Source organism: Pelodiscus sinensis, chromosome 9 (genome assembly GCF_049634645.1).
Source record: "Pelodiscus sinensis isolate JC-2024 chromosome 9, ASM4963464v1, whole genome shotgun sequence".
NCBI classification, from domain to species: Eukaryota; Metazoa; Chordata; order Testudines; family Trionychidae; genus Pelodiscus; species Pelodiscus sinensis.
This window is the reverse complement of record NC_134719.1, coordinates 23,118,212-23,131,920: the sequence shown is the minus strand read 5'-3', so window position 1 is coordinate 23,131,920 and position 13,709 is coordinate 23,118,212. Positions and strand designations below refer to the sequence as shown.

The 13,709-nt window shown below is 38.2% G+C and overlaps 1 protein-coding gene across 2 annotated transcripts in view; it reads right to left on the bottom strand.

Annotated features, from left to right (window-relative positions):
• TNNI3K (TNNI3 interacting kinase) overlaps positions 1-13,709 on the bottom strand; it is a 190,841-nt gene that overhangs the window by 137,107 nt on the left and 40,025 nt on the right. For both annotated transcript variants that reach the window (XM_006130399.4, XM_075936240.1), the window contains 2 exons: positions 7,237-7,335; positions 3,076-3,214 (listed from right to left, as the gene is read on the bottom strand). In XM_006130399.4, the coding sequence (XP_006130461.1) occupies positions 3,076-3,214; positions 7,237-7,335 (238 nt within the window). The remainder of the gene's footprint in view (positions 1-3,075; positions 3,215-7,236; positions 7,336-13,709) is intronic.

The following is a 13,709-nucleotide window of genomic DNA, read 5'->3' as shown; positions in this document are numbered from 1 at the left end:
ATCTTTGTGATGGGGATGGCTCTCCTTTCATTTTTGAAAGATTAGTAAAATGTAGCCATAATTGGACCTTTTCATTATGTTCCAACAGTTACTGCATTTCTTTTTTATTTCAGAGACAGGAAAGACAGGAATCAAATGTCCAAACAGTCAATATATATTACAATGAATAGGTCAAACTCAGGAAACATACTGCTGAATTTTAGAGCAAGTTTTCAGATTCTTTTGGCTAATTTTATATCATGAATTATTTTCATTTTTAAATGTTTGTGAGTTCTTCCTCTGTTGCCATGGTGATTTCAAGTTTCAAAATGTGATACTTTTGGGACAAGACATTTTCAGCTTTCTTTGCTTTTTCTATTGAGGAATGTACAGATTTTAAAATAAATAATATTGAATGGATCTAATTTCATCTTCTTTTGGAATAAATTATCTAAATGATAATAAGGCTTCTACACACCTGTATGGTGAATGCACATCTCTCCTCCTTTCCCTCTCTCCCTTTACTATAAATATATTGGTTCAGTGCACACATATCAAGACTTTAATATCAAAGAGCTCACTGCTGAAAAAACAGTTACTAATCTGAATCATACTGTTTCCCCATTTTTTTCCTAATAGGTGAATAGGAGGGATGTAATACATTCATCACTCTCAGAAAATGTGCTAAATTTATACTCAAAGATATCAGTAGGTAGGAGGAATGTGGGTACAGACACAGTTACAGTGTCACTTGCAGAATAGGTCTATGATACTGTGGAAACTATGTACAGTAAGAGCTGTTTTATCTGGCACTTCACCAACCAGAAAGCTCTATGGGGCTATGTCCAATTTGTCAAAAAGAACATCTGAGATATATTTCACATATATTTTTAGTTAGTTAATTACTCGTTTTAGTATTTACAACATTTTCAAGCTGGTTACAGATACCTTTGTGTATATCTATCACATGAGTATCACAAGACAGATACATAGAGTGGGGTCCTCAAGAAAAATTGAAGAGTTGTGATAAATCGCAAAGGTATCCAACATATAGTAATTATCACGTACTTTGACTATTTCACCCACTCTCTGCCAACCACTCAAATTCTGTCTTCCTCTGACATGCCATATCTCTGAACAGCTTCAAAGAGTCACCATTAAATAAGACAAAAATCAGCCTGCCGAAGAAAAGCTTACCTCTCTCCCCCCTCCAAAAATTGTACAAACCCATTGTCCAGAATAGAAACCAGGATGAAGAACCAACAACTCAGAATTCTTGAGAGCTAGACATGGGAGCTATGCTCTTGGCAAAAGTAGAGTGAGAATGAGACACAGCACTTGCTTCCAGATGTGGAAGGTCCCTGGAGGACAAGGATGTCTAATAATTTATGTGCAGGGAAACAAGCTTAGGTTATTTTAGAGGTTTTACAAATGTAGTTATAGTACTCCTCTTCCCGCAGGCTATTTTTTCAAACAGACTAATGGGACAAGCCTCTTCTTTCCTCCCACATGAGACTAAGCTCCAGAAATAAGGGAGGCGGGCGGAGTCACAAAGATGCTGTTAAGCCACTTCATGTTTGCTAAGTTTTAAGGTTTAGGGCCTTATTCTAATTTATGCTTAGCTGCAACACCTCCCTAGCAGCTATTCCACAGCCGAGAACAGTTTGAGCAGAGCAGCACTCTGCCGCTGCAATCCCTTCCACCCCAAGCATGTCTGTGACACAAAGGTTTGGATAGGATTGATACAGAGTTGTTGTCATGTTTGTGCACTGCATAGGGAACCCTTTATGTTACTGAAGCTGTATAAAGGAGATGCAATAGAACAGCAAATCAAGTCCCTGGTAACTAAAGCACTTAGTATTACAGCTAGCAGGATGAAAAAACCCTGACATATATTTCCACAATACAATATTTTTTTCCTTTGATTAATCTATGGCTTATGAAAAATATAAAGGATGTGGAATCGTGTAGCAGTTTTATTGGCCTTATCCTTTATATGACCTGTAAAATTCACTTAAGTGAATAGTGCAAATATTTATACTGATAAACCTTTACACTATCCCACCCAGTCATATATTACAGACACACAGATTAACACATTTATATTACAGATGAAAACTTTATAATGAATAAAGTATTATAAAATCCTATCCCTTTTCTGTTCATAAACTGTTTGAACAGAGTGGCTACGTCTAGACTGTCATGATTTTGCGGAAATACTTTTAACGGAAAAATTTTTCCGTTAAAAGTATTTCCACAAAAGAGCGTCTAGATTGGCAAGGATGCTTCTGTGCAAAAGCATCTGTGGCTAGTCTAGACGCGATTTCGCGCAAGAAAGCCCCGATCGCCATTTTAGCCATCAGGGCTTTTTTGTGCAAAACAATTCTTCCCTGTCTACACTGGCCCTCTTGCACAAGAGGGCTTTTTCCCAAGTGGGAGCATGAAAGTATTTGCGCAAGAAGCACTGATTTTGTACATTACAAAGTCAGTGCTCTTGCGCAAATTCAAGCAGCCAGTGTAGACAGCTGGCAAGTTTTTGCGCAAAAGCAATTGCTTTTGTGCAAAATCTTGCCAGTCAAGACACACCCAGTATGTCTTCCTCTATATTATTACTTGAAAGTATTTACCACATATTTTCTACTTAATATCCTTCCTCTATAGCCCCTTCACTAACATTATTGTGGGTATTTGCTATTCAAACTCTAAGTTGTTTAGACTGGACACATCCATCACATGGTTTCTTCTGTTCTTCAGCTGTATCAGCGTAACTTTTAGAAACAAATTTCCACTTACTCCTAATAGTCCTCCTAAGAGTCCTTCATTTGGAACTGTTTCTATAAACACCTCTGACAATAAGCTAATTCTCTTGCTTATTCAAGAAAACTGATACATGGGGGGCAGAAACATAGACAAAGCACATTTAGAATGTGAATAAATATTCCCCATATTTGTTTGCACTACTCATCAATTTCAGTACATAAACACTCATACACACACAGAAATACAAAGCAAAATCCAAAGCTAGTGCAAAGTATGTCAGGACTTGACACTATATACAAAATATAATTTGAATGCGTTTTTAAAATATTCCCTTACCATCTGCCTTGCTGCCCTCTTCCATCAAGAGTTTTGCAATATTGAGAAACCCTTTGGCAGAAGCTAAGTGGAGGGGCCTATCTCCAACTTCTCCACTCACATTCACATCAGCACCAAACTTCAGCAAGAGGTGGGTAACCTAAATATTTAAACAATGTAAATTAGACCACCGATTGAAAACACACATTTAAATGAAACAAGCACATAAGAATGGTCATACTGAGTCAGACAAAAGTTCCATCTAGCCCAGTATCTTGGCTTCCAACAGCGGCCAATACCACATGCCCTGAGGGAATGAACAGAACAGGCAATCATCAAGTGGCCCCTCCCCTGTCACTCATTCTCAATTTCTGTCAAACAAAGGCTAAGAAGGCCATCCCTGTCCATCCAGACTAATAGTCACTGATGGACTCTCATGGACTCTAGTTCTTTTTTTAAATCCCTGTTATAATCTTAGCCTCCACAATATCCTCTGACAAAGAGTTCCTCAGGTTGACTGTGCAGTGTGTGAAGAAATAATTCCTTTTATTTGTTTTAAACCTGCTGCTAATAAATTTCAGTTGGTAATCATAGGTTAAAGTTTACTCTATACAGGCAGTCCCCGGGTTACGTACAAGATAGGGACTGTAGGTTTGTTCTTAAGTTGAATCTGTATGTAAGTTGGAACTGGCGTCCAGATTCAGTCACTGCTGAAGACTGCGGTCTCCAGCAGACCAGGGGCACCGGAGCAGCTTACGAACGGGGCTTTCTCGCCCTGGAGCTCGCAGGTAGCAATCCGCCACCTCGACCTCCGGGGCGAGAAAGCCCCGTTCGTAAGTGCAGATCCGACATAAGTCGGATCCGCGTAAGTCGGGGACTGCCTGTACTGGATTTCTTAACATCTTGAGTAAGAAAGCTCTATTTTTTGAAATTAAAACAAGTTATATAGGTCTATATAAATTCTTTCATGAAACTCATTACAATGTCCATTTGTAAGTTATACGCCTATAACATATTACATTGTTCACTAGCAAATATCAGTTCATTTTTAAAGTGATATGGATAGTGAGGGGTTGAGAAAAAGACACACTTATTTGTTTAACTGGCCTAGTCAGCATAATAAAGTAAATGTCCTTAACATCCATAAATTAGCTATGTCAGAGCCGTAGCTTCCTTCAGAAAGTAGAGTCCCTTATCACAAAAGCACCATATGCATTTTAGCATAATTTCACAAGACTGTGACTATTTGTTCAAAAGTGGTTCATGGGAAATAAGCAAGCTAATCTCTCAGCCCAACATGTAAAGAGTTTCTTAATGTTACTGGATGAGGAGGTGAATGTATAAAAAAGGAAGGTGCAAGATTGCATGCTTTGTGCACATCCTTACTGCTATTGAACCATAGAAATATAGAATTTTCAATCATCTGTTCTCTTGGAGTCTATCCTTTCAAAAGCATTTTCTGGGAATGACTCTCCAACTCTTCTAAATAAACTTCAGTGAAATGAAAAATATACTCTACCTACAGGTCATGCTTTGAAATTCTGAAAATGCCCTGGCATAGGCATGTTTTCAGTAAAAGAAAGGCTCGGGGACTGACTCATAAAAGCCAATACAGACACAAGGCTTCTTCTGAACCCAAGGATCTCCTGTACTGTGAGTATATTACCCACAGTCACAGACACTTCTAGATGAGCAAAGAGAAATGAGATTAGGAAGGTTTAGGGCCAAGGCATCAGTACTTAAAAATTTCACTGCCGGTGAGAGTACGATAAGCAAGATTTGGCTCTTTGCATCCACAACATGCTGGGTGAAATCTGGTTTCATTAGATCCACTGAGAATTTTCCTATTGACTTCCATGGGGCCTGGATTGTATTTATTAAATCCAAGGTGCACCAATCAATTTGTTATTGAGTTACTATGGACTAGGAGAGCCTACAGACTTGGCAAAGTGTGGGTGAGGCCTCAGCAGAAGGGGCGGGGCCCAGCCTGCCAGCCCTCAGCCCTGCCCAAACCACCTTCTCCCTCTTTGAATTTCCAGCCACCAGGGCAGTTGCCCCTTTTGCCCTCCCTCCATTGGTGGGCCTGCTATGGGCCATTTATACACATTACAGTTAATGAATATAAGGTAGCTTCAAGATGTAGGATGGGTGGTGAGCACTGTATAAAGAATATCCCTGGGTGAGAAGCCCTTTTATAGGTTAGAAAAGCTCTCCCACTCTCATGAATGGCAACTAATTTCCAGAACTCTTTGGAGGTTAATACATTTGACTTGTAGGGCTGGCTAGGGGTAGTTAAAACATGAATAGACACATTCCTGTGAGCTTTCAAACAGCAGAAAATATCAGATACAGTTAAAGGCAGAACTTAAGTTATGTGGAACCTGTGCAGTCTCTCTCTATTAGGACCCTTCCGGATATAAAGACAGATTGACTGACAGTAAAACTATATGTGGCTAGTTGTGCAAGAGCTAGTTTGTTTCGGTCTTCACCGAGAAGTCTGGAGGTGTGCCTAACGTAGTGAATACAAGCAGAGAGAGGGTAAGTTTAGAAGATAGGATACACAAAGAACAAGTTAAAAATCACTTAGGAAAGTTAGATGTCAGCAAGTCACCAGGTCCTGATGAAATGCATCCCAGGATACTCAAGGAGCTGATAGAGGAGGTATCTGAGCCTTTAGCTATGATCTTTGAAAAATCATGGCAGACAGGGGAGATTCCAGAAGACTGGAAAAGGGCAAATATTGTGCCCATCTATAAAAAGGGGAATAAGAACAACCCAGGAAACTACAGACCGGTCAGTTTAACGTCTGTCCCAGGGAAGATAATGGAGCAGGTAATTAAGGAAATCATATGCAAACACTTGGAAGGTAATAAAGTGATAGGGAATAGCCAGCATGGGTTTGTGAAGAACAAGTCATGCCAAACTAATCTGATAGCTTTCTTTGATAGGATAACGAGCCTTGTGGATAAGGGAGAAGCGGTGGATGTCATATACCTAGACTTTAGTAAGGCATTTGATACGGTCTCGCATGATATTCTTATTGATAAACTAGGCAAATATAACTTAGATAGGGCCACGATAAGGTGGGTGCATAATTGACTGGATAACCGTAGTTAGAGAGTTGTTGTTAACGGTGCTAAATCCTGCTGGAAAGGGATAACAAGTGGAGTTCCGCAAGGGTCTATTTTGGGACCCGTACTGTTCAATATCTTCATCAATGATGTAGATATTGGGATAGAGAGTACGCTTATTAAGTTTGCAGATGACACCAAACTGGGTGGGGTTGCGACTTCTTTGGAGGATAGGGACATAATTCAAAATGACCTTAGCAAGTTAGAGAAATGGTCAGAGGTAAACAGGATGAGGTTTAATAAAGAGAAATGCAAAGTGCTCCAATTAGGAAGGAACAATCAGTTCCATACATACAAGAAGGGAAGCGACTGTCTAGGAAGGAGCATGGCGGAAAGTGATCTAGGGGTCATAGTGGACCACAAATTGAATATGAGTCAACAGTGTGATGCTGTTGCAAAAAAAGCAAATATGATTCTAGGTTGTATCAACAGGTGTGTTGTAAGCAAAACTCGTGAAGTCATTCTGCCGCTCTACTCTGCACTAGTTAGGCCTCAGCTGGAGTACTGTGTCCAGTTCTGGGCGCCACATTTCAAGAAAGATGTGGAGAAATTGGAAAGGGTACAGAGAAGAGCGACAAGAATGATTAAAGGCCTAGAGAACATGACCTATGAAGCCAGGCTTCATGAATTGGGCTTGTTTAGTTTGGAAAAAAGAAGATTAAGGGGGGACATGATAGTGATTTTCAAATATCTAAAAGGGTGTCACAAGGAGGAAGGAGAAAATTTGTTCCTCTTGGTTTCTGAGGACGGGACAAGGAGTAATGGGCTTAAAGTGCAGCAAGGGAGGTTTAGATTGGACATTAGGAAAAAATTCCTAACTGTCAGGGTGGTCAAATATTGGAATAAATTGCCAAGGGAGGTGGTGGAATCTCCCTCTCTGGAGATATTTAAGAACAGGTTAGATAGACATCTGTCAGGGATGGTGTAGACGGAGCTTGGTCCTGCCTTGAGGGCGGGGGGCTGGACTCGATGACCTCTTGAGGTCCCTTCCAGTCCTATGATTCTATGATTCTATGCTTTCATCTCTGTCGGATTCTGCCCATTTAGTTACCTGTTCATGGCCATAGTATGCTGCAATGTGTAGTGGGGTGAAAAACACTGCATCTTGAACATTGACATAAGCTCCATGCTGCAAAAGTATATCCACAGCCTAGAAGAAAAAGAAATAAAAAAATTCCAATTAGAAGCTCTCTATGTGGTCACCTTATAATAAAAACCTATTACATTATGCTTACAAAGAACAAACACTAACCTATAAAGATGGAGAACTGCATACAGCATATAAAAGCGATTAACTTACAGTACTATAACTGAACACTGAATGTCACTGATGCCTTATAAATAAACCTGAACATGTATTTGCCAATAAAAAGCCTGATTTGTGAAGGGAGAGGCCTGGGAATGACTGACTCAGAAGGCTTAGAATAGCCTTTAATTATCTTTTAGGCTTCATGAACAAAAACCAATAAATACATCACAGTTTTTACAAGAAAACAAAACCAAACAAAAGACCCCTTTTAATTTAAATACATGCAGGTAAATTCACAAGCATAATTCCCTCAATGTGTAAATATTTCAGTGTATGTTAGAAGATAATAGCCCTTAGACTTCAATAAATAACTCAAAGTGGTTTCTTTCAAATTTCTACCCTCTTAGTCATTCCAGAGGCCAATCGTTTGGTCGAGCCACTATTAATTTTGAAGCACTGGCCTTCTGAATAACTGTCAAAATGGAAATTTGAATTAAATCATTTTGGATTACTCATTGAAGCTTAAGCACTGTTATTTTTTTGAAACCCAAGGGAGCCTTTATAGCCAGTAAGGGCCTTGTGCCACAGCTCATTTGCATAATATGACATACAGGTTTATGGAATGCTATTGTTTTCCCTTATAGCCTGCATGAGAGTCTGTGAAAGGTGTTTGAGTGACAACCCAGGAGATTATCCACAGCCTGGGGAGCAGCAGGGAAAACAGCCTACTGGCATTCCTCAGGTAAAGAGATGAGTGGATAGTGCAGATGGCACTGCTACCCATTCTTCCCCTCTGCTGACACTGCCAGTGATGGTCCTAATGAATGTCAGACATGACGAATAATTTGTAATGTGGTTCCAGTCAACTGATAACTGGACGGGGGCCATAAGCTCATTTAACAGAAGGTTTTAATTATTCTTAGGAATTGTAAAATCTGGACTGATCTATATGGGTAGGCTCATGCTTCACAGAGAGCTTTGGATGAGAAGACAGTTTCAGAACTGCATACAAACAGCAGCCAGAGAGACCTTTCTTCTTTAGGAAGCAGGCACAGTGAATAAATGTGTACTCTTACATCAAAGGACATTTTCATGCAGCTCTCAGAAACAAGCTCCCACTGATTTCATTTAGAGTTATGGGTGTTTAGTATCTGTGGAAACTAGACCATAGGCATTTAAAGATATTCACATTACAAGTTAGTTTAGAAAAATGGAGTGTTAACTGCTAAGTGTCTCAGTTTCATCATCTGTCACCATGGGGGAAGTGTGAAGCAACTTAAAAGTCTCTGGATTCAAAGCACTACACAAGTGTTAGCTGATTAATCTTTACTGACCAAAAAACAAAACAACCCCTCCTCCCAATAAAACAAACAACCTCTTCCCTCCTCTCCCCCAAGAAGAGCATTCCTGCAATATTTTTCCTGCATTTGAACCAGACCAGAAGTTAGGTCCTTTATGGTTTTAGACTTGAACCAGAAGGAAAATTGAAAGAGCAGAGATTTATATCCTTACAATCCAGTATTCAAAGGGAGATAAATCTGAGATTCCAGTTTTGATCTCATGATATATATGGCAATTTCCGGCAACACGGTTGGAGATTTTACTGTATTAAGATTATGCATCATTGTGGGCCAAGGGCTGTAAATAATTCTAATGGGAGGAGTGACTACAGCTTTTCAAGGAATTAAGAAAAGTGTGTGTGTGGGGGCGGGGGGAGGGAGCGGGAAGCAGGAGTTCATAGGCAAATTCACTTGCATTGTAATACCTCTAGAAAAGTACCAGTTCAAACTAGATTCTTCAGAGACCAACAGACAAAGAAAAAAAACTTTTGAATAAGTAACCTGAGGTTAGATTGACTCGTGTTCTTCTTTCTGAGCAAGAAAATGGACAGGATCTACTGATCAAGGAAGGCCCCAGTTCTTCCTGGGATGGGATGGGATGGGATAGGACTTTGGCTTCGTGAGGTCGACCACCGTAGCCCTGAACTGCAACAGGTCCATCTCCAGTTTAAAAATATCTGCAGTTTCTCATAATTTTTTCTCAACTAATTGAAAATATTTACTACAATCAGCAATCTTCAGCAGCATATTACCCACTTTCTCCTCCGAAGCTTTAGTTTATAAAATAAGACTGACCTTTGTGGTGCTCCACTATTAATTTGCTTTTCACTCTAAGGAGTAATTCACTACAGCTCTATTTCTATTTCTTCTTGCTTAACCAGTTTTTAATTCACAACATGTCTGTTTCCTTTACCCTCTTGTTATTTGCCATAAGAGTCTTTTATGAAAGGCATTATCCAAAGCTTTTTGAAAATTCAGTAAATTATGTCCACTTCAAACAGAGACTGTTAATTAAGGTAACTTTGAAGGTTAGAGAGAGTGTCAACAAATGGAACATAAGATAGACTACATAAAGATTCTGTCTCTTGGACAAGGGCAGGAGATAAGAATTCTTCTAACAAAATTAAATCAATGGATATTGACTTTCTAGTAGGTAAAATTAAAATGAGAAAGACAACTTCAACAATTAAGCCATGTGCATCAGCATTAGCCTATGTATATCTCTGTGTTAACACATCTAAAATATCTGCAATGCTTTTCAGAGTCTTTATTAATTAAGCCATTAAAACTTAAATAAGAGAATTACCGAGCACTGGCCTAATTCTTTCCAATTTATCAGTTATAGATATAATCAGTCATGTCCCATAAAGATCATTTGCACAAAACTAGCAAATCTCTTAACTCTTTGTTGGTCCATAAGAATTATAGAATTAACCTTGATCAGAATGAAGCTCTAAATGCCTAAAGAAGCTTACAAATGGTTGTGAAATACTAATTGACAAATTTAAGATAAAATTAAAGGAGTTGTCTACTAATAAAGCATAATGAAATGTTTCTGCATGTTCTTTTTTGTTTGACCTGGGGTCAGAAGACAGAATTGAGGTACATTATCTATATGTTCTCCTCACCTCACTGGAATAGATAAGATAAATAAAGTTAGGTCACAGATAAAATAAGTAATGAAAGGCAGGGGAAAGGGAAGGAGTACTAATCTCCTGAAATACACCATTCTTACCACTTGAATGGTTTCTCCTTCCAAAGCAGGTAGCCAAGGAACTGAGGTGATTTGTTTTCTTATCTGAAGATATTATATACAGAATGTTTTAAGTAACTTTATGATACATTATGGGAAGACAATTGTTTTGCCCTCATCATTTAATTAACAACACCGTATTTAGAAACATTGCTTTGACCTGTTGGTTTAAAGGCATTACAGAAGAAGAGTCAATTTGCTTCAAAGGCAGACTCTTGGTCTGAGCTGATGGGTTAGGGGTTCACTTGAGTCAGCCAAAAATCCCTTGTCACCCACATGGACACAGTCTAACACTCTTTGAATTGTTTTAGCTGCTCTTTGAATTGTGTTGTAGCCAAAGTAGAAATACTCTTAATGCCCATACAGACACAAAGGGTAAAATTTTCACAAGTGACTTATGAACCCAAATTACATTTTTAAAGGAGACACAAGGACTTCAGATTCTAGGGGTATGCCAACACTTAAAAAGCTACTGCAGTACAGCTGTAGGCACTTTTGAAACAACAAGGTTTCTACACAACCAGCTCACATGGCTTTGAAGATTTTAAACTATGTCTGCATGAGTGTTAAAGGGGCTTTCCAATCAAAAGTCATTCAAGTGAACTAATTTAGTTGAAACACACTCCTTCCCACCAGCTAGATAGACCCTTCATCAGTGTACCACCTTAATAACTGATCACATTATCTTGTTGTAGCTGCTGTTTGATTTCTTCTAGAGAAAGCAAGGGAAGGCCAAGTAAAAGAGGTTTGCTGATGTGGAACTTTAAAGAATTTTGACAGGCAGGATCTGGCTACTGTATGATTTTTTTTCTGTGCTATTTTGGATGGTAGAGAAATGGAAATGCATAGTTTTTTTAATTAATTAATTAGTTTCTGCTAAAACGGCTACTATAGTCAAGTCTCCCACTCCCCGTAGTCCAAAATGAAAGGAAATTCTGGAGAAGACCTCAGCCTGATTTACCATTGCACAACAGTTTGCGTAGTCATCTATATCTATGCAAAATGAGTGCCCTGATTTCAGTTGCATTTTAGTTGACTTTGCCCCAGCATAAATGACTGCAACAAACTTTCAACAAAGCTGCAGGCCTAAGAAGATTCATGCCCCTTGAATTCATGAGATTAGATTTTTCTAGCCAGCCATCCATCCATCCATCCATCCATCCATCCATCCATCCAGATTACAACAGAGATATATGACAAAACATGAGACCTCTCCATCTCATGACATATGAAATGAAGAGGGTATACTGGATGTCAGGTGAAGGAAACTGGAGATGCTTGAGATTAGAAGTCATGAAAAAATAGAGTTAGGAAGAAGGGAAAATATATAACTGTAAAAGATGGAAGGATTAGTGTGGAAAGGTGAAGGAAAATGAAATAGTATGGAACTAGTCATATACGTTTCAAATAAATATGAAAACTTTCCAACGTTTCTCAAATTGTTTGAGGTTCACCCATCCCTACCAATAATATTCATTCAAATGAAAATAGAGGTGACAAATATTTTATTGTAAAATAGGATTTATATGTGAAATCTATATTTTATTCTAAGAAAGATCTAGTTATAACACAAACTCCTTGTTTGCCAACAAGTCCTTGTTGTAAGAAAACAAATAGATTCACACATTAGAGTGTCAATTGTACATGAGGTGAAATGAAATAACACTCCTCCATCCCAACTGGATTTGCTGCTCAGTTCACAAACCTCTCTGCATTGTAATCTGCAAATGCCAATTTTAATTTATAAAATGAATTAGGCAACAATATTAGTTTTGCAGTGTGGAAATATTGGATAACACATCAGTGCACATTAAAATTGTATTATTAATTCAGCAGTGACCTCTCTGGGCTGGAAATGGATAACGTTTTTAAAATATCAGACTTAGGAACAGTTTTTTAAAACTCATCTGGGTATCTAATTTGGTTTCTAGCATCTCTTATTTTTTCTCTAATTTTGTACACTTCCCACTGAGGTTCATGTGCTGAAAATGTCCACTAACTGATAAAATAAACCAACAAACTAGGTTTGCGAAAGTAAACAAATAGGACACAAAAACACGGAGAACATGAAGTATTTATGCACCAAGCTGGCTCAGCTGAGTTGGAACATCTCATTTATGGCAGTGTCCTTCAATCTTCCAATTTTATAGAGGTGATTACCATCGTGGTTTAAGGAGTTATGGAGATTGTGCCAAAGTTACAAGCTGGCCCTGTCCAGAACTGAGACCTAATGCTAGATTCTCCAGTTCCTTTTTGTCTGGCTCTGAAAAATAGCATATTTTCTCAAGAAACAGAAAAGTCAAACAATCTATATAATAAGATGCCGTGTATGTTTCTTTTATTTATTTAACTGAATAAATAACACGTTACTTGTTTTATTGAAATAGGGGAAATGCCAAAAATATATTTTCCCTCTCTGACTTACATATCACTGCACTTTTTAGAGAATCTTTTAAAGTTCCAATTTTCATGAATATTAATGGAATTCTGTGCAAAGTAAGCTTTTTAACCTAGCAGAAGAGATTCTCAGCAGACAGACAATTTCAAAGTTCTATAAAAAAGGGAAAGAAAAAGGCAGAATCTGAACTATAAATCATCAGGATCCAAATCAGCAGCAGAACCAAATGAGGTATATATATATGTGGAGTACAAATCTCTGTAGGGAATATTTCTGGCAAAGATCTGATCATTACTAACAGAGAAAACAATGGGCCTTTTCTAAATTACTCACAAAAAATGATATTTCATCAAACGAGGGGCCTTATCATTGCAAGTAGATGAGCATCCTTAGTTTTCATTGACTTCAGCCAGAGTTGAGGACATTCTGCACATTTTAGTGGGTGCTCTGCCATTCATAGTATCAGACCCAAAAGTTTTAAAAAATCAATGTGAAAAAGTAAAATAAAACAAGATAGTCTGTATTTTTTGCTCATTAGTCTGCAATGTAGTGATCTGAAGCATGTATTTACTTTATATCCTGTGCATCTCATATGAATTTCATTGAGCTATAAAAAATACAGCTTTATGCCAAATCTCCCCCGCAGGCTTTTGTTTTTCCCTTAATCCTACAATGAACTCTGTCATGATGGTACGTCTACACTGCATGCTTATTTTGGAATAAACTATTTCAGAATAGTTACTCCGAAATATCTTATTTCAAAATATCACATCTAAACTGCAGG